Here is a 27,252-nt window from a genome sequence, read left to right on the forward strand (position 1 = left end):
ACAACAATTTCCAAATGCTAACAAACCCCCAGAACAAACCCCTAACAGGCTTACAATCCACAGGTAGCGTAGGGCAAGCAGAGAATGACACACACAAACAGCGCTGGGCAAGCAGAGAATGGCACACTCAAGCAGCACTGGGCACGCAAAGAATGGCACACACAGGCAGCACAAGACAAGCAGAGAATGGCACACCCAAGCAGCACTAAGTAAGCAGAGAATGGCACACACAAGCAGCACTGAGTAAGCAGAGAATGGCACACACAAGCAGCACAGGACAAGCAGAGAATGGCACACCCAAGCAGCACTAAGTAAGCAGAGAATGGCACACACAAGCAGCACTGAGTAAGCAGAGAATGGCACACACAAGCAGCACAGGACAAGCAGAGAATGGCACACCCAAGCAGCACTAGGTAAGCAGAGAATGGCACACACAAGCAGCACTGGGCAAGCAGAGAATGGCACACACAAGCAGCACTAAGTAAGCAGAGAATGGCACACACAAGCAGCACAGGACACGCAGAGTATAGCACACCCAAGCAGCACTAAGTAAGCAGAGAATGGCACACACAAGCACACTGGGCAAGCAGAGAATGGCACACACAGGGAGGAAGGCAGAACAGAGCAGGAGACAGGGAAACCTATCATTCTAATATGTACTACATACAGTGACACAGTGCTGGTGCTCCATTAGCATTTTAAATAGGTGAACAATGTGGGCAGTTTCAGTCTGGATCTCAGGTGTGAACAGTACAGGGCTGTAGGGGTGTGAATAATAGAGGTGTCACAAGTGTGAACAATACAGGAGGATCACAGGTGTGAACAATACATTGGATTTGTCTGAATTTGAGGTTTAAACAATGCAGGGGCCAGTTAATCTCTGTATTGAAACATTTTAAAATTTACATATTTACATATGGTAAACAGACACAGCATGTGGGGGGCCACAGAAGGGGGGGGTCATGGGCCACATGCGGGCCACCAGTTGGACAATCCTGCCTTATGTAATTGACTGAAAGTTTATTGACGCTTTAATTCCCTTTTTTAAGAGTATGTTCAATAATAATGTTCAAGCCTGTCTATGACATTACTCCTTCTGCCCTTCCTCTCATCGCTATGATGTTTCATTCCCTGATTCACAATTTAGTTGAAATCTAAGACAAGTATACCAAGATTTGTCAAGTCTGCTTTTCACCAAAAATCTGCTGCCTAGAAACGTTTTCTTCTCTCTTTTAAATCATGGATCTGCCTAGTAAGTCCTGTCAACTTTTTCCTCATTTTATTGGGTCTTTTACTACTTCCTGTTACTATTCCTATAATATAAATATAAAATAGTCCTATTCTTTAAGGTTTCCTAATTTAAAATGAAAGTTTTTAAATAATGCCATTCTTCGTTTAAAATATTTTATTTTATTTTCATATTAATAATGCCATTCTATCTTCGTGTACTCTTTCTTCCATCTGGGTTGATGAGCAGCAAGCATTTGAGGTCCAAAATACTGGACATACCTTAAACATAATTTGGTCCTGAGGAAAAGCCCTGTGTATACAATATAATGTGATCTTCCCAGAATGTATGTAGTGGATCTTAGACTTATCTCCCTGCTTCAAGGTGGTGGTATGTTGTATGTGTAAGACAGAGAAGAGAGGGAAACTGGGGCTGACTAAAGACTGTCCAGCTTGTGTTTCTCAGATATCACATCATCTACCAGCAGCCAATAAACCACTGCAGTTCAAATAAATATTCATATTCTAAAGATCTAAAGACTGGTTCTAATATAGATATGTTGCCAGGACTTAACTACACAAGTACCATCAATAGTCCCAAACTATGAAAACTTTGACAAATGCTGCTGTAAACCAGCCCAGACTTGCACTTATAACATGTCAGTATTGTTTGGACCTTTGTGCACTTGAAATGCTGGGGCATATTTAATGGTGCCACCTTTTAAACAAATTGAAAGCACTTAAAGGGGTGGTTCACCTACAAGTTCACTTTTAGTATGTTACAGAATGGCTAATTCTAAGCAACTTTTCAATTGGCCTTCATTTTTTAATTATTTGCCTTCTGACTCTTTCCAGCTTTCAAATGGGGGTTGCTGACCCATCTATAAAACAAATGTTCTCTAAAGCTACACATGTAATGTTAGTGCTACTTTTTTATTACTCATCTTTCTATTCCGTCTCTCTCCTTTTCATATTCCAGTCCATCATTGCATGGTTGCTAGGGGAATTTAGACTCTAGCAACCATATTTTCTGAAATTACAAACTGGAAAGCTGCTGACTAAAAAGCTAAATACTGTAACAAAAACCACAACTAACAAAAAACAAAAACTATTTGCAAATTGTATCAGAATATCACTCTCTGCATCATACTAACAGTTAATTTAAGGGTGAACAACCCCTTTAAGCTTCCCTACCAACCATAATATTGTTATGCTGAGTGTACATTTCCCAAGTTTTTATTTTTTTAATACACAAATTGTGTCAAATCTACAAAACTAATCCCAAGAGAATTTTGACTGCTGCAGGGGTTTATGTTGCTATTTTTAATCCATGCAGCTCTTAACTGAGTGGGCACAATTATTAATAATATTTTAATGAACACAGAGCTGGCAGATTCAATGACCAGTTTTTTTTCATAGTAGTAAAAATGTTATTCTTAAACAAGCATTGGTACTGGCAAATAAATGTTTTTCCACTCTATACTCTGTCTGTTCTGCTATAGCATCATTTTAATTTTAGAACCATCAAACATTAAAGTACATTTCACTTCTTTTTTTAGGAACTGTAGGCACTGCATAATCCTTGCATTCTTGCTTAAGACAAGTGACCCAAATATTCAGGCTGTGTAAAGTTAAGCAGAAAAGGCAGTTTGTCCTCAACCTATTAAATAATTAAGAATGTGTTCTTTGCTCAGTTGCCTTTTTAGAAGCACAGTAATGTACTCAAAAATAACGCAACAAAGCAGTCATTACATATTTATAAGGGTAAAAAAAATATAATTTTAATAATTCTATTTTTTCTATTGAGATGGGAACTGAAATAAACATTTCTGACTGATAATTTTTGGCAGTGTATCGATATATGAAAATACAGTGCTGAGTGTTATTGTTACATAGTCCTATAATTGATAAAAAGAAAAGGCTGACTGAAATTGTCTATGGTTTTGGTTATTATATAAACTATAGATGGTACTTTTTGCTTAAACAGCAACATAGTTACTAACTGTAGTAATAGATACCAATACCAGTCAATCAGAGGTAATGTCAAAAATCACAGACATGTTTTTAAGAAATTGTCAAGATGGGAGTCTCTGGATAGGGGGTCCTCTAACAATGTAGGTCATGTGTGTAGATGAGCAAAAAAATGCATGTGATTGTGCCTTCCCACTTTTTTTATTGGTAGCCCCAAAGCAGAAACAAGGTGCCACAAAAAAACGGCAATATACTGTAAGGTAGTTTGCAACAAAAAGAAGGCACAAGAAATTGTCCAACTGCAAAATATTCACAACAAAGAATGATAGATTCGCTCATCACTAATCTTTACACCATTTTCACCATTTATTTTAAATAAATTAATAAAGTTAAAACAAGTACAATGTTCAGATCAGTGACCAGTTTTGCTAATCACACAATGTGCCTATTTGGTCAGTGCAGATAGGAAGTTGTTTCAGTGGTTCAGTTGTGTGAACGATGTACCTTGTATATACAGTCATATGAAAAAGTTTGGGAACCCCTCTCAGCCTGCATAATCATTTACTCCACTTTCAACAAAAAAAGATAACAGTGGTATGTCATTTCCCATAAACATCTAAATACTGGGGTGTTTTTTGAAGAAAGATTTTTAGCGAAGCAGTATTTAGTTGTATGAAATGAAATCAAATGTGAAAAACTGGCTGTGCAAAAATGTGGGTACCCTTGTAATTTTGCTAATTTGAATGCATGTAACTGCTCAATGCTGATTACTGGCAACACCAAATTGGTTGGATTAGTTAGCCTTGAACTTCATAGGCAGGTGTGTCCAATCATGAGAAAATGTATTTAAGGTGGCCACTTGCAAGTTGTGCTTCTGTTTGACTCTCCTTTGAAGAGTGACAACATGGGATCCTCAAAGCAACTCTAAAAAGATCTGAAAACAAAGATTTTCAGTATCATGGTTGAGGGGAAGGCTACAAAAAGCTATCTCAGAGGTTTAAACTGTCAGTTTCAACTGCAAGGAATGTAAATAGAAAAATACAGGAATGGCATATGCGGAGGATGGTTACAAACAACCCAAAGATCACCTCCAAAGACCTGCAAGAACATCTTGCTGCAGATGGTGTATCTGTACATCGTTCTACAATTCAGCACAATTTGCACAAAGAACATCTTAATGGCAGGGTGATGAGAAAGAAGCCCTTTCTGCACTCACACCACAAACAGAGTCACTTGTTGTATGAAAAGGCTCATTTAGACAGGCCACAGTCATTTTGCAACAAAGTGCTTTGGACTGATGAGACAAAAATTGTGTTATTTGGTCACAACAAAAAGCACTTTGCATGGCGGAAGAAGAACACCGCATTCCAAGAAAAACACCTGCTACCTACTGTCAAATTTGGTGGAGGTTCCTCATGCTGTGGGGTTGTGTGGCTAGTTCAGGGACTGGGGCCCTTGTTAAAGTCGAGGGTCGGATGAATTCAACCCAATATCAACAAATTCTTCATGATAATGTCCAAGAATCAATCAGAAAAGTTGAAGTTACGCAGGGGTTGGATATTCCAACAAGACAATGACCCTAAACACACTAGGAAATCTACAAAGGCATTTATGCAGAGGGAGAAGTACAATATTCTGGAATGGCCATCACAGTCCCCCAACTTGAATATCATCAAAAATCTATGGGATGATTTGAAGCAGGCTGTCCATGATCGGCAGCCATCAAATTTAACTGAACTGGAGAGATTTTGTATTTGCGAATGGTCAAAAATACTGCCATCCAGAATCCAAACACTCATCAAAGGCTATTGGAGGTGTCTAGAGGCTGTTACATTTGCAAAAGGAGACTCAACTAAGTATTGATGTAATATCTCTGTTGGGGTGCCCAAATTTATGCACCTGTCTAATTTTGTTTTGATGCATATTGTATATTTTCTGTTAATCCAATAAACTTTATGTCACTGCTGAAATACTACTATTTCCATAAGGCATGATAAACAAAACTCCAAATAATTGAGAGGGGTTCCCAAACTTTTTCATATGACTGTATGGCCCAAGCAAATTTCGATGAAAAATTGGCTCAGTTGAGGAAAAGGTATAGCCAGATGCTTGGTCAAAATTTTCCAGATTTTCAGACATTTATAACCGTTTGTATACAGTTTAAGAATTGTGAATTTTGGAGGATACTATCTGATGTAATAGGCATGATTTTATGAGAAAAATATAGATATGGGCATATATAGTTTATGTGAGTCTATAGAGTGGGGGGTGTATATATGTGCATGGAGATCATTTGCAAGGGTTGAACTTGATGGACTTTTGTCTTTTTTTCAACCCAACTTAACTATGTAACTATGAAAGACAGATCTTGTCCCAATTAGTATATAAATCCATAGCCACTTAAGGATCTGATGCATCAGGTACATTTCCACAGTCTGTATTTTTCACCCGAAAACTTTTTCCTGAAAACTTCAGGGAATTGCACGCAACTCTGCGCACATCAAAAAATCATTGGGACTTCTCCCATTGACTTATATGCAACCACGACAGGTCTGAGATGCCGGATTTTCTGATTCAGACTTTTCCATCCTCTGGGTTTAAAAAAATTCCGGAAAATTCGTGATTTTTTATAAAAAAAAAATCACAAATTATAAATTTATTTATAAAGATATTAAAGGGGACCTGTCACCCTAAGAAATAATTCCAAATGTTATTTTATGATGTTAGTCAAGCAAAATAAAGTTCACCTTCACTATATAAATTATAAATAATCTTGTTTCTTTTAGTCTTGGAAATCACAATCACATCAAGCAGGGAGCAGCCATTTTGTGGATACTGTTATTAAGGCAAGCTTTAGATCATGTTGAAAACACCAGATGAGGCACCTGATGCCCATGCACTGGCTACAAAATTAGATGCCGACCTTATTTTCTACTTGATAATTTGCGACGACCCCTAAGCTTAGCTTCTCAACAGCTGCTCAGAGCCCACTGAGCATGTGAGTGTCACAGAAACTTTCCAAGATGGTGACCCCCTGTGACAAGTTTGAAGTCCTGGATCATTGCTGCTATTGACAAGCTGAAACTTTAGGCTGGTGCAATAAGTTCAGTATATACTTTTAGCCATATTCATTTTAAAGTTTAGTTCTCCTTTTAGCAGCCATTGCTTTATCATCAGAATTTTATGTGGAAAACGTTTACTCCTTAAATTTATACATAGCTTAAATAAATATAATTTATTGTACATGGCAATGTCTGGCGATAAGATAGTGTTGTGTATTTGGTCACCATATTTTAGGCAGCTTGATAAATATGCCTCTTAATCTTGTCTAGTCTGAAAAGTGGGTTTATATGGGGCATGCGTGAAGAAATGAGAAGTAATCCTCTCAGGAAAGAGGATCAAGTGTGATGGGTGAATAAGGATACAGAGCGTGGGTGGGATGTAGAAGTATAAATAGAAAGAAGATAAGGTGAAAGGTTAAATAGTGTCAGGAAAAGGGAAAGTGCATAAATGAAAAAGAATGGAAGAAATAGAGTTATATACCCAATTTACCCGCATTTCCTGTCAAAATATGTTTTATATACCAACAGAGTTGTTTATATTGTATCTCAGAATTCTGTATGATGATTGTTTGTTTCAAGCAATCTGTTGCAACAGTAAATAGCATCCAGAGCAACTTTAGAGAAACTTATAATGACATTAAACATTTTAAGCAGACAACATGAAATGACTTTTTAAATGTTTGCCAAATACAGCTGTCACACTTACTTTTTAAATATTGACACCATATCCATATGCCATTCACTTGATAATGAGCCCCGGGATTTTGATCTTTATTGGACTTAAACCAGATGTAACTCCTTTTGGATCTGTATCCTATACTCACTATACTATACATGTTTCACATATCAACAGCTCTGTATTTTGGGACGGGCTTCTTGCCCAGTATACGTTTGACATATTTCTCTTTCACTATGTGAAAGATTCTCATTAATGTCACACTGAGCTGTGCTTTGCATCCAGCCCCCTGTCTCTGAGAAGTATCTTTCATTCATGGTTAAGAGGTAGATGGTATCGAATTGCAGAATAGAATATCATTCCCTGACAGACAATGAACCAGTTGTTCTCTCTGCACTTATTGCCCCTTGGGTGCAGACACTGAAGGTCATGGGTGCTTCATTTTTCAGGCAGGCCCTGTGCATGCCAATTATTGTTTTCTCTAAACCTCTTAATATTTATGAGAGTTTATATGGTCTGTAGCTGTTTGAAGACCAGTGATGGGCGAATTTGTCCCATTTCGCTTCGCCGAAAAATTTGTGAATTTCCTGTAAAATTTGAGAAACACAGAAAAATTCACGAAACGTAAATTATGCCGCCCACATCAATTTGCATAAATTTTGACGCCCGCATTAAAGTCAATGGTGTACGAATATTGTTGACACGCGACAGTTTTGACGTGAGTGACTATTCCGATGCGTGTCCAAATAGTTTTTTGATGCTGGCGAATTTTTGCAGCAGTTTCGCAAATGTATTCGCCGGTATCGAAAAGCAGAAATTCGCTGCAAATTCGTGCCTCGCTAATTTATTCGCCCATCACCAACAACCACATTTACCTTTAATATACCTTATTTCACTGAATAACACCAACGTTAAAAAATCTGTAACAAAAACTAGCAATTCTAAGAACACTGTGCTTTTTTTATGCATCTGGTTAATTATAGATTTGGTATAGGTCTCCTCAATGGCATTTGATTTCCATGAAAATTATAGCTCATGGGGAGCAGTTTAAATTGCTGTCTATTTAAGATATTTTGTTTTGCAAGGTAAGCAATTCCAGCATGTATGTATATATTCTCTGCGCACAATAAGGCTATCTTCTGTGCTGAAGAGGCATCGGCCATATGTTTCACTGAACATATGTAAAAACAGCGTGAAAGTAATCCAATTATAAATCAATATTAACTTGAATTAGAAATGTGGTTTAATATTACTCTCGGTACTGCATTGTAATGCTGATGATGAAATCATTGTTCACAGACAACAGATTGATGCACAGAAATAATTACATATCATGTACTCTTTAAAGTAAGTAGCCTTGTTGTTTAATCTCATTTTATATAGCTTCCAATCTCTGCATTTATTTTCTCATGTCACTGTAAAGCTGTGTGATTCTGCACCACAACAACCTTCCCCCATAAATGATTTGCATAAATCCAGTTAATGCTATTTAGCTTCTGACCCCATTGTTGCTATAAATACTTGGGATAGAGAGCCGGCTTAGAGAGGTAACCTAATTTTTTTCTGTTGTTATTTCTGTTTCTCTTTTTTAAAAAAGCTGCTGTTTATTTAAGTACAGTTTTCCTTAGACAAGTGATTTAATTTTAAATTGTTGGTGATTTTATTCATAATTATATCCAGATTCTAGTAAGTAAATACTAATAGTTAGACATTAGTGTACCTCTCACAAGAATGGTAATTTATTTAATGCAATATAACATTTACAGAAGCAAATGGATATTTCCTATTTAAAATGTTTAATTCTTTTAAACATTAGGGGTAAAAGGGATTTTAACTGTAACTATTCAACTATTGTTTTTTTGTTTTTTTACAGAATAATGGGCTGGTGTAACAATAAAGGGGTGGTTTATCAATGTCCAGATTAAGTTTTTTCCAATAATTCCATTTTTTTACTCTAAAACTCAGGTTTATGCTTTAAAATGCTTGTATGTAAGATATCTATTAAGAACAAAAAAAAAGGTAAAGCTCAAACGGAAAACTTCAGCATCTAAAAGCTGCCGAGTTCATGTTTTTTTATTTTGTATTTGTAGTTTTAGCTTGTTCGAAATAGATAAAACCTCTAAAACATAATCGAATTTTTATAAATGAGTCCACAAAACTGCACTTTTGAATTTCAAGTATATTATGCCTGATTTTAAGCATAAAATGTGCTTACAGTTTCATTTAACAAACTGTGAATGTATAGTTTGCTGGTTCAGTATGTTGCTTGGCAGATTAAATGTGACATGTGGCTACTGTAGTGCTGAAGATGATTTGGCGCTGAATGATTATTTGCCATCAAAGATATCATGGAAACAATGGAGGAATCATTGTTATAAATATATTTTTACATTTCTGTTGCTACGTTTCTAAGTATAGGTGGAGATCTAATCTAATGTTTGACAGAGAAGTAGTGCAGCGGCAATAGTGCAGTTACGATTAAAATGCATTTGTTAGTTGCAGGAAATAGTCTAAAGTTCTTACATGAATGTGATTGACTCAGACTGGGCCAGTGGGACACCAGGAAAAAACACGGTGGGCCCTGCCAACCCAGACCTGCTCCCGCTGAAGCCCTGGGTGCTGTCGCCTGATCTCCCCCAGCCCTGATCACGAGACCAAGGTTCAAAATAAAGTATGTGTGGGGGAAAGGCGCAGAGGGGGGTTGCAGCACCGGGTAGACCTCATGGCTGGGGGGACCATAAGGCAGCAGCCCCAGTGGGCCGCAGACCACCCAGTCCGATGCTGATTGGTACAATTTTTAAGAGAGGTTTTCTCACATTAATGTAGCTGCTCCCATAACAGGTGAATCATTTGAACAGAATTCACATATTGAGAATACTGTGTATATATATATATATATATATATATATATATATATATATATATATATATATATATATATATATATATATACATACATACATACATATATATATTGAAACATTTAAGCCAAAAATGGCATAGCAGGGCACAAATTTTGTGTCAAAATAGGGTTGTGATATGTAGCACAAAACAAAAGGCTCCAAATTAAAAGGCACTGTTTTATTCAATCAGAGAAAAGGAAATACTATATAAGAATTGTAAAAAAACATAAGAATTGTTTCCTTAAAATGAAGTCTATGGGAAATGAAATTGTAGTATTTTGGAGCTTTCTTAAAGGAGAACTAGAGGTTAACCAAAGAAGTGGGGCAGCAATGTTGTACAGTATATTTTGGGCTTCTGTACCAGCCCAGGGCAAATAAAGCCCTTTAAAGATCTGTGCCTCCAAATATGCCCCAATATCTCCCCATCTTCTTTTCTGCTGATTCACTGCACATGCTCTGTGCTGCTGTCACTTACTGAGCTTAGGGACCCACTCACAATATACTGATGTCACAATAAATATGTCACAATATAGGGCTGATTACTAAAAATATTGGTACATGGCAACTCATAAATCAGCAGAATTCGAAATTCGAAATCTAATAATCAGCCCTTTAACATCAGCTTATATGACATGCAAACCTAATTTTTGGCTTGACGATTTGCGACAAGCCCTAAGCTTAGCTTCTCAACAGCTGGATAAAATGGCGTCTATGGGAGACAGCGTGTACATAATTTTGAGCTTTCTGGATAACGGGTTTCCGGATAACAGATCCCATACCTGTATAGAGTTGCTGAACCTTTAGGCTGGTTCAGAAATTTCAATATTTAAAATGCGACATTTCTAGCCATATTCCTTTTTACGGGTTAGTTCTTCTAAGGCACAATTCTTTTCATCTACTTACTTCACCTCTCTTTGGAAAATATATTTTTGATGTCCATGTTTACACATATGCTCTTTTATAAAAATAAATTTCTATTTTATATATTATATTTTTATATTTAAGGTAAAATGGTAAGAACCGAATTTCATTATTCAAAAGAAGTTTTTTGGTGGTGGACCACTTTAATTATTTTAGCAGGGAAGATTTGTGCCTCCAAAGATGCCACAGTAGCTTCGCATCTTCTTTTCTGCTAAACTTGCCGAAGTGCTATGTTATGTCTAGAGCAGTGCTGTCCAACTTCTATGGTACCGAGGGCCGGAATTTTTCCAATCTACATGGTGGAGGGCCGATAACGGAAGCCAGTGTTAGCCACTCCCTGTTTTTAGACCACGCCCTAGTTCCACACCCACTTTAACCAAACCCATGTTACCGCAAGACCATGTCCACATTAATAGCACACCAAAAAACCAAATGGTTGGTGCTCACTGCAGGGATCAGGGCCGGAACTAGGGGTAGGCAGAGTAGGAGGCTGTCTAGGGCGCCATCATTGAGGGGCGCACTTTTTTCAAGCGTTTATTTAATAATTTGTTTCAGTAATCATGGTCACCCAGTTGGGTGGAATCCATCTCCTTCCCCCTCTTGCCGGCAAGTAATAGCTCCTTCTGTGCGGTGTAGCGCGCCGTGTATACAAGCGTCAATGACATCACTGATGTGTTGAATGACAGAGCGAGGCAGAGAGCTGGCGGCCTGCTTGGTGTGACTGCTCTCAGCCTTGCACAGTTGCACTGAACTGAAGACTTTCTTTCTATTACTGTAAAGTGTGAAGCTTCCTGCTGGCACAACCAGGTACAGATTTGGGGCCCATATGTTTGCTGTTGCTGCTGGGCGCTGGCACAGGTACATAAATACCTGGGGGCAATATGATGTGATCAGATTTATTTTTGGCTGCTGCTGACACAGGTAAAGATTGGGGGCAATATGATGGCTGCAGGAGGGCTGTATGATGGATTGCTACTGGCACAGGTACAGGGGCAGTAATATAAATGACAAAGTATTGTACTCTCTTTATTTAAAACCATCATGGTAAGGAGGGAAATAGTAATGCAGGATAGGGGGGCACTGATTGACGCTCTTGCCTAGGGTGCCAAACTACCTTGTGCCTGCCCTGGCAAGGATGCCACTCATATGTGAAAAAAGATAAGTCATATTAAGACATACCCATAAATCCATATGCCTCCTCCTTCCCTGTGTATAATACAGTACCCCAGCATATGATTAAACTTAGGGGCCACTAACAATAATTTTCAAATGCTAACAAACTCCCAGAACAAATACCAAAGTATGACACACACAGGGAGCATAGGGAAGGCAGAACAGAGCAGGAGACAGGAATCAGGACCAGTCTAATATGTACTACATACAGTGACACAGTGCTGGTGCCCCATTAGCATTTTGTATAAGGTGTGAACAGGTGAACAATATGGACAGTTTCAGTCTGGGTCTCAGATGTGAACAGTACAGGTCTTTAGGAGAGTGAACAATAGAAGTGTCACAAGTGTGAACAATACAGGGGGATCACAGGTGTGAACAATACAGGTGATTACAGTGTGAATTTGAGGTTTAAAGAATGCAGGGGCCAGTTAATCTCTGTAGTGATACATTTTAAATTTTACATATGGTAAACAGACACAGCAGACAGACTGTGATATGGAGGGCCACATAAGGGGGGGTTGCGGGCCGCCAGTTGGACAGCCCTGGTCTAGAGTCAAAGTATTTCAATCCGATGGTCGAATTTCGAAGTATTTTTAACTTCGAAATTCGACCCTTGATAAATCTGTCCATAAATGTCACAATATAAGGCTGATTAGTAATTAATACAGATAATTACTACATTACAGCATAGGAACCAGTGCAACTAGCATCTGCATTCTGAATACAGAACCCTATGGGACCCCATTAAGAACCCTACTTCAAGTAGAGAATTTATCATTAACAACAACCCTCTATACCTGATCCTTTAGCCAGTTCCTCTCCGTGTACAAACAGCATTAATAGGTCAAACTCTTAATAGGTATGTGATTATAACCCCACCCCCTCTGTTGTGCTCTATGCAGTCCTAGTTCTTCATAAAAAGCAGTCACATATAAACTTGAATGTAAGCTCTTAATAAACCTGCACCACCACAAATTTACAGGCCTAGAATTGCCTGACTGAAATTACGTCAGCTTTCCTCCAATACATAGGTACCCTACCAGATGAAAATGAGTGAGAAAATAAGAAAAAGAGGCCTGGCTAAAACATAGCTCTCTAAGTACCCAAGGGTGTATTCCATCTGGCTCTGGTGCATTTATTTTGAGTAATCATATATATGTGTGCCATTCCCTGTGTCAACCACTGACTTGAATGAGCAGAGACATCTGTGTCCCTATGAAATTCTTGAAATGTTGACTCCTATTGTACACCAAAGAAAGGAACTGATCAAGCACATTTGCTTTTTATGTGTCCTTTATATCCAAATGATTACTTTTCGCCCAGTTTGGTCCACTGCAGCACGTCATGACGACTGGAGTAAAGTCAGTGTTGTATTGTATAGAAATAAAACAAACATACAGTAAATCTGAAAACATGAAAATGAAATAATCCTAAACAGAAATGTATGATCCATTAAACATTTTGCAGATGTTGTATGAGAGGCTGATTTTAAATAAAAAATCATGCGGAATATTTGATATGCAATATTTATTTGTTAAAGGTTTTTAATAAACTTACCTCCAGGCCCAGCTACAATGTTCAGTGTTGCTTAGAATGCGGTCACTCCCGACCTTCATACCATCATGGTCCTCATCTCCACAGGTTAATATGCAAGTATTATTTTGATAATTATTGTTGATCCCTGTTATTTTGATTACTCTTGCTGACCAGGATTGCTCTTTGGACTTGTGTGGCACCGGCTTTAATTATCACTACACCAGTTTGCTACCAGTCCTGATCTTCTGCATGAAAACCAAACTGCATGCCTAGAAGTCACCTCTTCCTGGACTTGACCATTCTGTCTCTCCTTGCTTTTCTCTACAGTAAGCAAAGTTTTGTGCTATCCATATCCATTTTTCAAGCCATATATGGCTTAGACTATAGCACATCCTTTATGGAGGATGCTGCCACCCGGTGCAACATTGATTGCTGCAAATTACAAGTTACTGATTCAGTTCTAAACATCGCTATCAACTGGTTTTAACAGAAACCTTAAAAACTCATTCAGATGCCTATCCAGATTGACAGCTCAGGCTGAAATCACTGTAGAAAAGGTTTGTTCAATATACAACATAGCTTCTCTCTCGAGTCCATCAAATGTTTCTTCCTCTTTTTTCCCATTTCTCATGATAATGAACCTATTCAGATATGGATGATACTGTATCTTAAAATAGATTTATTTGAAGCTGGTATATTAACTAGGCATTAATGTGACCACCTATCCATATTTTATCCTTTTTCTAAAATAGAAGTAAATGGTGTGAAAAGTTGTGAAAGTTGTCAAGATTCACGTCATTCTACTGGCCTCTAGGATACACCCCACCTACTTAAAGTGGCTGATGGTTCTGTAATTTTTTCTGGGATTTTCTTATTGAAATCACCTTTGCATTGGCAAGCACTACGTATGGCCAAAAGTCTGGTGATATACCTTGCTTGCAGTTCCCTGGCAACAGAAAATGGGTTTCATAAACCTCAGAAGATTCCAATTTGCTACCATGAATTTCTCTATGCATTTTACAAAAATTGTCTTAAATCTTCCTCCACACTGTGATAAGACTGTAGGAATTAAGACCCTTTAGCATTTTTTTTAAAAGACTTTAAAGATTTATTGGGTAGTGGACAATAGCTTTACATTCATGTCATGGCATTTTAAGATTATGGTTATATGGTTATGGCTCTACAATTCACCAGCATTTGTTGTGATTTACTTGACCTACATGTCACATATTTTGGACTTCATTGGATGAACATCACCATCACATAAAAGATGTCTTCAAGAGACTTCAGACTAGGCAAGCAAGTTTTTTTTCTTTTTGTATTTGTTTAGAAATCTATAACATGATAAAAACAGAACATAGTAATAAGTAATAAGCACATTTACTTGAACATAACACACCTGTGTATATACAAAGACAAGGGTCCTCGGCACTCAACCCATTATCAATATAAGGACATTGAGACATTTTGTATCATAAGCTACTAAAAATGCCTTTCCCTTTAAACAAAACAGGGATTGTTTGTCCATATATCGCAATATATTTAAGCTGGCCAACTACGTCAAAGTCATCCTTGGTCTGGCCAGTCCTACAATCAACTTTCATCTGAGTCATTAAAAACTAATTATGAATTCAAATTTTTAGCAAGTTCAATAACTTGCTGCCTAAACTAAAGGCCTTGCATCCAAATCTAAAACATGAACAGAGACTATTTTATGAAAACTGAACCATAAAACCAGTGAAGCATGTACACAAAGATGAATAAGGAACGCTCCATAAAACTAACTTGCCTTATACTAGAATGTTGGATCAAAAATGGTACCAGAGGATTCAAATATTCTGCTTCTTAAAAGCTTTTTCACTACAAAATGTAAATATTTAAAATCCACATTAGTAATTTAACAAACTACAGTTTTTCTCACCACCAGTCTTCCGGGAATGAAATGATGGAGCAGACCATGTTGTAATGTCATTATAATTAGTCTGTAAGCTTAAAATGCATAATTAAACAGACAGCAGGTAATAATAAAAGCTCTCTCTTTATAGGATAAAAGTAAAATTAACATGAAAACTTCTTTTTAAAAATGTCTGCTAAAAGGTATCAGATGAGGTGAGGCTGGTAGGTGCAAGCCTGGTCTTTACTACATGCCATAGATACATAAATAAGGTCACAGGATGGGCGAACCTCTACGAGACTCCTGCCTCTCATGAATACAGCGATGTCAAAATTTTTTGTGGCCCTAAATGTTTTTAATGTACTGTATGCCCTTAACTTTTAATCTGTTGTTGAAGTAGGCAGCAATAGAATTGATACCCATTAACTGTGAAACAAGGCCCTGTAAAATACATTAGGGTCAAAGGGAGTTTTGTAACAGCATTTCTCAAGAATATTCACCAATGGTGAAATGTGGAACTTCGCTGCAAAAAATATTTTGTTTATTCACTAGTTGTTAGCAGTAAACATATTTTATATACACATAGTTTTCCGTTTGACAACTCAGAAAGCTATACAGCCATTTGTATTAAGCACCTAGTCATATATTAGCCATCATATAAAATTTCTATCCAGATAGTCTAAATTTCTTTTTAACAATATTTCTGAATTATGGAATTAAGGAAACTTTTCATCATTTTTGTTGCTCTATTTGGTTTTCTATTTTATAAATCTTTGTGTTAAAGGGGAACTATTGCAAAAATGAATACAATCAATTAAAAATTCGGTACAATTTCTGAAATAATCAAGTTTATCTTCACTATTCCTCTCTCAGCATCTGTTTCTCTTCATTCTGTCTTACTGCAGCAGTTGGGTGTCAGATATTCATTGACAGTTAGATTCAATACATCTTATAGGGTGCTCCTTTTGCCTAGAAGATGTATTAGAGATCACTGTATTAAAATCACCAGACATCACATCTCTCTACATGCAGAATTTTTGCAAAAGGCAATTATTTTGCTAGATTTTGTTTGTACTGGAATCAGTTATTTGAATGAGCTCTAATACACCTGCTAGGAAAGGAAGCCACCTATAAGATACAGTATATTGGATCGAATGACTCCCAACTCCTGCATGAAGACAGAATGAAGAGAAACATATGCCGAGAGAGGGATAGTGAAGATAAACTTGATTATTTCAGAAAATGATGCAGAATATTTAATTGATTGTATTTAGAAAGTTTCTTATTTAAGTATGGTGAAGCTTATATAAAATTTTCATTTTCACATTAGGCTGTATAGACCTACCCCCACATCTAATTTCTTGCCCCTACCTACCATCTAAAACCTCTGTCCAATATCACAGTGTCACTCCATCTTCCTTTAAAGTTTTCTAAAGAGAGAGCATGCTTTTGTCTTTCAAAATGTTGGCATTTTCTTAAGTTTCCTGCTGCCCTCTTACTTGGTCTAGGAGGAATATTTGTACCACAATGATGAGTTATACAATTCACTCCTAAAACACAGTCTGCCGTTATAACGTAAGTAAACATCTTTCTTCCTTCACAGTTAACCAAGTGCGCTATGCTGATGCTATGATGCAGATAGTGATGTTCTGAGGCAATTGGTTTTTTATTTTTTTTACTTGTGTTTTTTGAATTATTTAGCTTTTTATTAAGCCACTCTCCAGTTTGCAACTTTAGCAATCTGGTTGCTAGGTTCCACATTACCCTAGTAACCATGCACTGATTTGAATAAAACACTGGAATATGAATAGGAGAGAGTCTCAACAGAAATAAAAAGTAGCAATAACACATTTGTAGCCTTGCAGGGAATTTGTTTCAAGATGAGGTTAGGGACCCCCTTTTGAAAGAGTCAGAATGCAGCAAATTAAAAAAAGAAAAAAATTAGCAGATTAAAAATTTGCATAGAATTAGCCATTTTATAAATTACCAAAAGTTAATTTGAAGGTGAACCATCCCTCTAAATAACCTGGGCACCAAGTGTATTATTTCTTTGTTGGATATTACCGAGTCTTGTTGAGGATATTGTTCTGATGGTACAAATAACATTCATTACATATATACTTCAACAATTTCAACCACTTGATGATGTTGCACAGGTGTAGTATTGGCAAACACCCAGAGGTAGTATTCATTTATAGGTGAACTAGTCCCTTTGTTCCAGGAATCAACTATTCCTGAGCCTGACCACTTGAGTCCCTATACTGGCACGTGACACTGCAGGGTACTTACTCTACTGGAAAAGGCATAAATTAATGTTACTGGACAGCAAATTCAGTTTAGAGCTATGTTGACTGGTTTCACCAAGATATATTGAAATTGCTCATTAATTAGAACCTTTCTGGGCCCTTTACATGTCTGTGTCCCCCTGCAACCATAGGGTCTGCCACCCCTGTAGTTACGATCCTACATTCAGTTCTCCTTTTTGGAGCCTCTGACTGCTCAGCTAACTGTTCTAATACTTTCTCTCACTCCTAGGGGCTGATTTACTAAGCTCAAGTGAAGAATTCGAATGAAGAAAAATTTGAATTCCAAAGTATTTTTTTGGGTACTTCGACCATCGAATGGGTCAAATTCGTTCGAATTCGATCGAATCGAATGATTCAAACGATTTGAAGTAAAAATCATTCGACTATTCGATAGTCGAAGTACGGTCTCTTTAAAAAATACTTCGACTTCATCAACCTACCGAGCTGCAATGTTAGCTTATGGGGACCTTCCCCAGCACTTTTCTACGTATTTTTTTTGATCGAATAAAAATCCTTTGATCGATTGCTTAAAATCGTTAGATTTAAAGGATTTTATCGTTCGATCGAACGATTTTTATTCGATCATTCGATCAAAGTATTTGCGCTAAAATCCTTCGAATTCGATATTCGAATTTGAAGGATTTAACTTCAAGGGTCGAATTTAAGGGTTTATTAACCCTCGAAATTCAAACCTTGATAAATCTGCACCTTAGAGCTATTAAAGATATTTCCTTACACTGATTACTCCCTACTGAGACCTACCTCTACCTGAGGCTCTCTAGCACCAACCACCCACCAGCTGGTGGGGTCCAAAGAAACCAAGCACGTGGTGACTTCACTTTTTAAAGACAGCATTAAAAGCATGATATAGTAATTCTATCTGACTAATAATTCAGCTTTTCAATGCAAAATCTAGTGCAGCTTGAAGGTAAGAACCTGCAATCAAACCTGCAGAACATGGATATACAGTATAGGTGTTTACTTATAAATAGATATTGGGTAACCGCTAAAATGCTGAAAGATATTTCCAGTTTAATTTATTGTTGACTCCAGAATTGCGTTGAAGTTCATGACCTCGGTGTAAATTTAGATTTATTGTCTAAAGTATAGTCCCCATTTTCTTTTAACTCTTACAGTACCCCATTGTTTTGGCACCAGTGTGTACCCTAAATCCTTGCACAAGATTAATTAATTAATTGCAGCTTATTCCTTTTTCGTAAATCTCTACACAATTTTAAAACCACACAATATTTCCCTTTTATGTAGAGAGAAATTAAGACTCAAACATGTTAATTTATTTTTACTTTTATGGAGCTAGCAGTTGCTTTCGTACGGAAAAAAAAAAATCTTATTTTGTTCACAAATCACACCATATGCCCATTATGAGTAGGTGGATAACGAATCATCCTTAATTACATAATACTGAACACAGAAGGGATTGAAAATAACATCATAAATATTCAGATATCTAAATCTGAACCTGCTTGTTTAAAGAATATTGCAGATTTTTTTTTGTAAAACAGAAATTTTAATATTCAAAAATCGATTTAGTTCTCAGATTTGAATGAATAAATGGTAAGCTCTAACAGGTTTTGATTTATTCCAAGTTGAGCAAAATTATTTGTCAAGTTTCACATGTTCAAAGTTGAGCTCACGTTGTATATAAAATATTTTAAAAAGTAACAGTTTCAGTATGCATTGCCCCCCTTTAGCCGTTGCTATCTTAGCTAGTTAGCAATTGGGAAAGAAGCTGCAACCTAAATGGGATAAGTTGTAAGTACTGATATTATAACCCTATTATAAAGGAAGTAAAGATTATTTTTAGAGAATACAAAAAAACAAAATAATTTCATATATACAACGTATAAAACAGGTATGTATTGTATGTTTTTAGAGGTCTCATAGTTTAGTGAATTAACCCTATAAGTGCCAGCAGAATTGGACATTTCGGTTAGATGAAATTCCAGATGTTTTTGAATCATTTTGTGCTCTCTTACTTTAGGGGCATTTTCTGAGGGGAAACCTTTAGTTTACTTAGGTAAACTATATATTGTTTTTTTCGGGGGAAAAAAATCCTGAAACAGTAGGTTTATCCCAGAAAACCATACATTTTTGAAAAAGTACATATTCTGCCAATTCCAAAATGGGTAACTATCTCTCTACTTCTAACTACCAAATATCAAAGCTTGTCTGAACGTAGCAGTTTTTATAATATGATAAAAATTTCTCAAAATTCTGAAAAATCACTTCAAATGTTTTATTTTGCTGCTCCGCATACCCCAGACTGTATTAGGTATCAAGAAAAAGCACCCTGAATATAATTGCCAGGGGTCCACTGAACAGTTTGATGCCCATAAGTTTACCAAAGTATCTGGCATTTAAAGACCTCAAAATGAAGTTAGAACATACAAATAGTCCTGTGGGTAACCAACTATTGAAAAATCAACACTAACTGCATTTTTTGTGGGGTAAAAAACAAATATATGTTTACCCCCCAAAACCATATATTTTTGGAAAGGAAACATTCTACCGTATCTAAGATGGGTACCCAAAAATTTCGGTTTTGGTGAAATAGCTGAAAATTGCCTCAAAGCTTGAACTTTCCAGAATCATATCACCCATGTATCATAACGTGTCCAAGAAAAAGCACCTTAAATATGATTCCATGGGGTCCTCCAAACAGTTTGGTGCCCATTCTGCAGCGTATCTGGCATTTAGAGGCCCCAAAATGAAGTTAGCGCATGCAAATAGACCTGTGGGTATTGACTGCATTTTTGTGGGGTAAAAACACAAAAATATATGTTTACCACCCCAATACCAAATCTTTTTGGAAAGTACATATTCTACTGAATGGGTACCCATGCATTTCTGCTCCAAACTACGGAGTTGCAAGGCTTTTCCAAAATTTGCGGTTTTGGTGACATACCTGAAAATTACCGCAAAGCTGCAACTTTCCAGCATAGTCCATGTATCATTACCAGCATAAAGCATCCTAAATATGGATGAGGGAGTCTACTAAACAGTTTGATGCCCAATATGCATAGATTTACCAAACGATGTGGCCTACAGAGAACCCCAAATCCAAATAGTGCATTTGAATTCTCATGTATGGCGCTATGGCTACTACAATATACCGGTATGTGTATTATGTGCCATGAGACCCCCTAACAGTATGGAGACCCTAGAAACCATATATTTTCCGAAAGTATACATTCTGACTAATCTAAATACGTCTGTCTACTGCAATCTACTAAACTGCAAAGCTATGCTAAACATAATGCTTTTATACCCATTATATACCCCACATTTCATAGTCTACCAGCATAAAGCCAGAGGTCTACTAAACAAGTTGATGCCCAATATGCATAGATTTACCAAACTACAATATATAATATATGCTGTATAATATATAATATATTTATTATGTAATAACATTTATAATATATTATATAATAATATACATGCAATAACACTTTTTCATTCACTAAAAAATCCTATTGTAGTCAGTCATTCTTATGCATATGTAATTCCTTTACCATGCACCCCGATGGAGACTTGAAATGGAGTGCTGTCCATTACTATATGATATAATATCTATATATCTCATATATCTCATATATCTCATATATATCTCATATATCTATCAATAAAAATAAGGCATGCACTCACAGGTCTTATCCAAGGTGAAAAAATGGTGTTTATTCAGCAAAAAAACTGCTAACGTTTCAGCTAGCCCTCTAGCCTCTCAAAGTGAGGCTAGAGGACCCTACTCCTTAGGGCTTACAGTCTAAATGGGAGGGTAACATACAGACAATTCGGAGGGGTATTAAGTTGCTGTAGGTTACAGTTTGTTACACTGTTCTATAAGTGCCAGTTCCCATTTCAGGTGTTATCCAGGTGCTCCCAGTGGTAGTCCGAGTTTCGTTTTAAAAAAACTGAAGGAGGATTCTCTCCGCAGAGATTCAGGAATGGCATTCCAAATATAAGGAGTCGCAAGACAGAATGGTTTGATACGTGAAACAGCAGTAGTAGTGGTGGGTGCAACCAAGTTGCTCTGAGAGGAGCGGAGGTATCGGCTAGGAACATATAGAGAAACAAGAGATGAGATGTAGTTAGGTGCAGAGGAATGAAGGGCTTTGAAGGTGAGAGGGAGTTTATAAGTTATTCTTTGTTTTATAAGAAGCCATGATAAGGACTTCAGCAGGGATGGGGCCTGTACCCTTTTGGATGAAAGGAGGATAATTCTGGCAGCAGTGTTTAAAGGAAAACTATATCCCCAAAATGAATACTTAAGCAACAGATAGTGTATATCAAATTGAATGACATATTAAAGAATCTTACCAAACTGGAATATATATTTACATAAATATTGCCCTTTTACATCTCTTGCCTTGAACCACCATTTCGTGACTCTATCTGTGCTGCCTCAGAGATCACCTGACCAGAAATACTACAACACTAAGGGGCCGATTCATCAAGAGTTGAATATCGAGGGTTAATTAACCCTCGATATTCGACTAGGAACTAAAATCGTTCGACTTCGAATATCGAAGTCGAACGATTTAGCGCAAATCCTACGATCAAATGATCGAAGGATTATTCGTTCGATCGAACGATTAAATCCTTCGAATCGAACGATTCGAAGGATTTTAATCCAACGATCGAAGGAATATCCTTCGATCAAAAAAACTCAGGCAAGCCTATGGGGACCTTCCCCATAGGCTAACATTGAGTTCGGTAGCTTTTAGCTGCCGAACTAGGGGGTCGAAGTTTTTCTTAAAGAGACAGTACTTCGACTATCAAATGGTCGAATAGTCGAATGATTTTAAGTTCGAATCGTTCGATTCGTAGTCGAAGTCGTAGTCAAAGGTCGAAGTAGCCCATTCGATGGTCGAAGTAGCCCAAAAAACACTTTGAAATTCGAAGTTTTTTAATTCGAATCCTTCACTCGAGCTTTGTAAATGTGCCCCTAACTGTAACAGGAAGAAGTGAGGAAGCAAAAGGCAGAACTATGTCTGTTAATTGGCTCATGTGACCGTACATGTGGTTTGTATGTGCGCACAGTGAATCTTACGATCTCAGGGGGCGGCCCTTATTTTTTAAAATGGCAATTTTCTATTTATGATTACCCAATGGCACATACTACTAAAAAAGTATATTATTATGATAATGGTTCATTTACATGAAGCAGGGTTTTACATATGAGCTGTTTCATGCAATATCTTTTTATAGAGACCTACATTGTTTGGGGGGGTATAGTTTTGCTTTAATACAGACTGTAGGGGGGAGAGGCCAGTTAGCAGAAGTTTACAGTAATCTAGTCGGGATAGGATGAGAGCTTGCATGAGTGTCTTGGCCGTAGCAGGTGAAAGGAAGGGACAGATTTTGGCAATATTGCGTAAAAAAAAGTGACAGGTTTTGACAGTGGTGTTAATGGGATCAGAGAAGGAGAGAGAGGAGTCAAAAGATTATCCCCAGACAGCGAGCTTAGTTGACAGGGATAATGAGCATGCCATCAATAGAAATAGTAAAAAGGGGAGTAGGACCAGGCTTAGGTGAAAAGATGATTAGTGCAGCTTTTGTTAGGTTGAGTTTGAGGTGGCGCTGGTTCATCCAAATTAGCTAGGAGGCAGTTAAGAGATTTGAGCCTCTGTTTCAACTGTCGGTTAGAGAGGTAAGAATAAAGCCAAGTTGCAGCCTGGTTACAGATGCATTGAATACAGAATCTGCATCAGGAGAAAGAGGTCAACTGTATCAAATGCAGATGATAGGTAAAGGAGGATAAGGATGGAGAAGTGGCCTTTGGCTTTGGCAACCTGAAGATCGTTTGTAACTCTGCACAAAGCAGTCTCAGTAGAGTGACCAGGCCAGAAACCAGATTGCAGAGAGTCCAACAGATCACGGGTGTGTAGAAAGTTAGTACCGTATATACTCGTGTATAAGCCGACCCGTGTATAAGCCGAGGTACCTAATTTACCTAAGAAAACTGGAAAAATGTATTGACTCGTGTATAAGCCTAGGGGCCCCATGTCAGATTTCAAAATGTGTGTGTAATCTAAAACGATTTAAAAGAGTCAGAACTATTAGCTGGACAATTGCCACTTGTTTTCCCTGTGACCTCCCACCTGTCATGGCTGCTCAGAAGATCAATGAGGTGCTGCACCTAGGAAAGCAGAAAAAAGGTACCGTACGCTCCTTCCGCGGCCCCAACACACCTCCCTCTCCCATAGCGCAGGACTGTCTGTGACTGACTGGCACGATCATCATCAAGCAGATGACATCTGTTGAGTAGCAACAAGAATATGAAAGGGCAACCACTTGGAGCAAGCCAAAGGCATAAAAGAACGATGGATTTGGTTTAAAGCGCGTCTTAACTTAAATAGTTAAGTGCTCTTGCTGACCTCAATATATTTTATAGACTATATGATCTTGATAGTATGCTTTCATGAACAAGATTGAGTAATCATTTGTATGTATTCATCTTTTGTTGGTGCTTTAGAATGTACGGACAATACATAATCAGGTCTTCAAAATAAACATTTTTGGCTCCATCTAGTCAGTTGCAATGGAGTGCTTTTCCCTAGGTATTCATGTGAACTTGTAGTCAGACCATTGTTAGGCAAGGCTAAAACTGCGGTCTCAATATATAATAATTGAAAGAAATATTTTGACAAAAAAATAATAAAGCTATACTTACCCTTAACAACATTAGTGGAAGAGCTAAAACAGCTTAGTGCTGTTTGACTGGGGCTGAATAAACCAAAGCATTCTGAATCACTAAGGTCGCCGATCGCCGCCCGGAGCAGGTCCAGGAGCTCCGGGCGGCGCGTCCTTCCCTGCCGGCGTTCGCTCCCAAAATGGCGGCGCCCATGGCCGCCACGTGGGTAGCGGCCGGCGCCGCTACCCACGTGGCGGCCATGGGCGCCGCCATTTTGGGAGCGAACGCCGGCAGGGAAGGACGCGCCGCCCGGAGCTCCTGGACCTGCTCCGGGCGGCGATCGTGACAGTCAGTCACAGACAGTCCTGCGCTATGGGAGAGGGAGGTGTGTTGGGGCCGCGGAAGGAGCGTATCTGCGGCCGGTGAGGGATTTACGGTATGACCCGCGTATAAGCCGAGGTCGAGTTTTTCAGCACATTTTGGGTGCTGAAAAACTCGGCTTATACGCGAGTATATACGGTAATACGAGAGAACACAATACGTTCTAGGAGTTTAGAGGCAAGTTGTAGAAGTGAGACAGTACGGTAATTTGACAGACAGGATGGGCCAAGCGTGGCCTTTTTAAGAATAGGCTTTACACAGGCCTGTTTGAAAAAATATATAGAATATAAAAAAATATATAAAATATAGAATATATAATATATACAATATAGAATAAATATAATAGAACATAGAATAGAATACATAATATATAATAAAATATAATTTAGAATATATAATATATATATATATTATATATGATTTACAATTATAAAATATATAAATATATCATATACAATATATAATGTCAATTATATATAATATATTATAAAATATATAATATATAATTTATTAATATATAATTATATAATATAAAATATAATATAAAATATATATAATACCCCCTACTGTGAAATACAAGTCATCGAGGAGTTCCATCCTGCAATAGCCTCCTATTTTTTAACAGTGGGTACTTTATTTACTATAATACACAAATACACAAGTCATGTTACAGAAATTACATTACTAAGCAATCATTATAAATGATGACATCACGAAGCATGGTTTATATAGTGAATAAAGTGCCACCTATTATAAAATATAAGGATAACCAGGTCATGGAACTCAAAAGTGACTTCTAATATCCTCATAAATAAACAACAAAAAAAAAACCTGGTAAGCAGGAACTGTTGACCAGAAAAAAACTGAAGGCTATATAGATGTCTAAATTTCACCAAAAGGCAATAAAGGATACAACATGATGAAATCAGAAGTCGGCTTTTACCGTTATGATCATATTTATCCACAGTCAATAATGCCTGTTAACATACAGAGTATAGTTTGCCATTTCTATTTCAGTTGATGTGACTGGTGCTTTCAGCTTGAAGGGATGCAGGAAGAGAATGTTGGGAGTTTACACCTATACGGATACATGCCCCCCCCCTTCCCATGCATTGGGAAAAACACCCCTATCAAACTACATGTGCATGTTTGCATTTGCTATACCCTTTTTTTTTACAATTAATTTTTTTTTCACACAAACTTTATTGTTCTGAGCATTTGTGCTACACTCCTCCCCTTCCTCAAAGAACTTGTCATCTGTAAACCTGCAACTTGTGAGGGGTTAGGGGGAGCGCACAGGAATACCGGTATAGGATTCGCTTTCCGGGAAACCCATTGTCCAAAAAGCTCAGCATTCCAGAAAGGAGGTCTCACATAGCCTCCATTATAATGTAAACATTTTTTTAAATGATTTGATTTTTCCTTGTAGTAATGAAACAGTAACTTGTACTTGATCCCAAGATATAACAAATTCTTATTGGAGGCAAAACAACCCTATTGGGTTTAACTAATGTTTATGATTTTGTAGTAGAAGTATAAGGTATAGTGGTCCAAATAATTGAACAATCCCTTATCTGGAAAACCCTACGTCCTGAGCATTATTTCTAACAGGACCTATAGGGTGGGGGGGGGGCGGCAGTAATGATAAACCTAATACCAAGCTTTAACTTTTCTAAGAAGAGAGGTCTGCATTGTTATTGCCTTTTTCAAATGTTCATTTTAAGTTTGTTTTAAAACATATACAATTGAATTGAGGGGAACTTTTATTTTGAGGCAGAAGCAACCTAATACAATTTGCAAATTTAATCTACCTCTCTTCAAGCTGGGGGTTAATTTCATTGTTGCCATTTTAACCCTTGTTTTTATTTTGTTTGCACAGTTTTGGCTTCCATTTTTTATTCTGCAAGATATTTAATGGGATTCTCAAACACCGCATTATACCACTTTATGAATGGAAAAATATGTAACACAAAGAAAATTTTATAGCAAAACGATTTTTAATATAATTAAACTTGCATACTTTAGGACAGAGGAGCTATTCCATAATTACACACAAGAAACATTTCTACCAAATAAGTTTGCCTGCATACGTTTAATCTTCCAACATATAATTAGGATTCACAACTAAAATCCGATCTTCAGCAGCATCTTCACCCGTCTCCTTTGTATCATCCATTGTTTTTAATTCCGATTTGTTCAGTTCTATCAGAATATGATCCTAGCAAAGAAATTTTTAAAAAGAATAATTTCAATACAAGCTTGGGAAATCACCAAAACCGTGAGAGCACAATACAATTCATTACTCCACAAACCATATAGATTTAAAAGTTAAAAACTTCAATATGAAACAAAAAAGGGGAATTTCCTTGGCTCTAGTGTTGGTTCATATGGAGAAAAGAATGTATGCCAAAATCTGTTTCAAGTACAAATTACTGCTGCTTGCCACACTTTTCTGCTGTTTTAAACTGATGCTGCTGAATTCTGTGATTAACATAAGTGTTACAAGGCTGTTGCAGAACCAACACTATTCTATAATACTAATAA

The 27,252-nt window shown here is 37.2% G+C and overlaps 1 protein-coding gene and 1 long non-coding RNA gene across 2 annotated transcripts in view; one reads left to right on the forward strand and one right to left on the reverse strand.

Moving 5' to 3' along the window:
* The window catches only part of LOC121394635, an 89,721-nt gene that overhangs the window by 26,329 nt on the left and 36,140 nt on the right, over positions 1–27,252 (forward strand). The window lies entirely within an intron of this gene.
* Positions 26,687–27,252, reverse strand: part of mcm6.L (minichromosome maintenance complex component 6 L homeolog) — a gene marked incomplete at its 5' end in the record, with an annotated part of 54,287 nt that continues 53,721 nt past the window's right edge. Inside the window, 1 exon segment of the mRNA NM_001088353.1 lies at positions 26,687–26,926. Coding sequence (NP_001081822.1) covers positions 26,801–26,926 — 126 coding nt within the window. The 3' untranslated portion in view covers positions 26,687–26,800.

This window comes from Xenopus laevis, chromosome 6L (assembly GCF_017654675.1).
Source record: "Xenopus laevis strain J_2021 chromosome 6L, Xenopus_laevis_v10.1, whole genome shotgun sequence".
NCBI lineage: Eukaryota > Metazoa > Chordata > Amphibia > Anura > Pipidae > Xenopus > Xenopus laevis.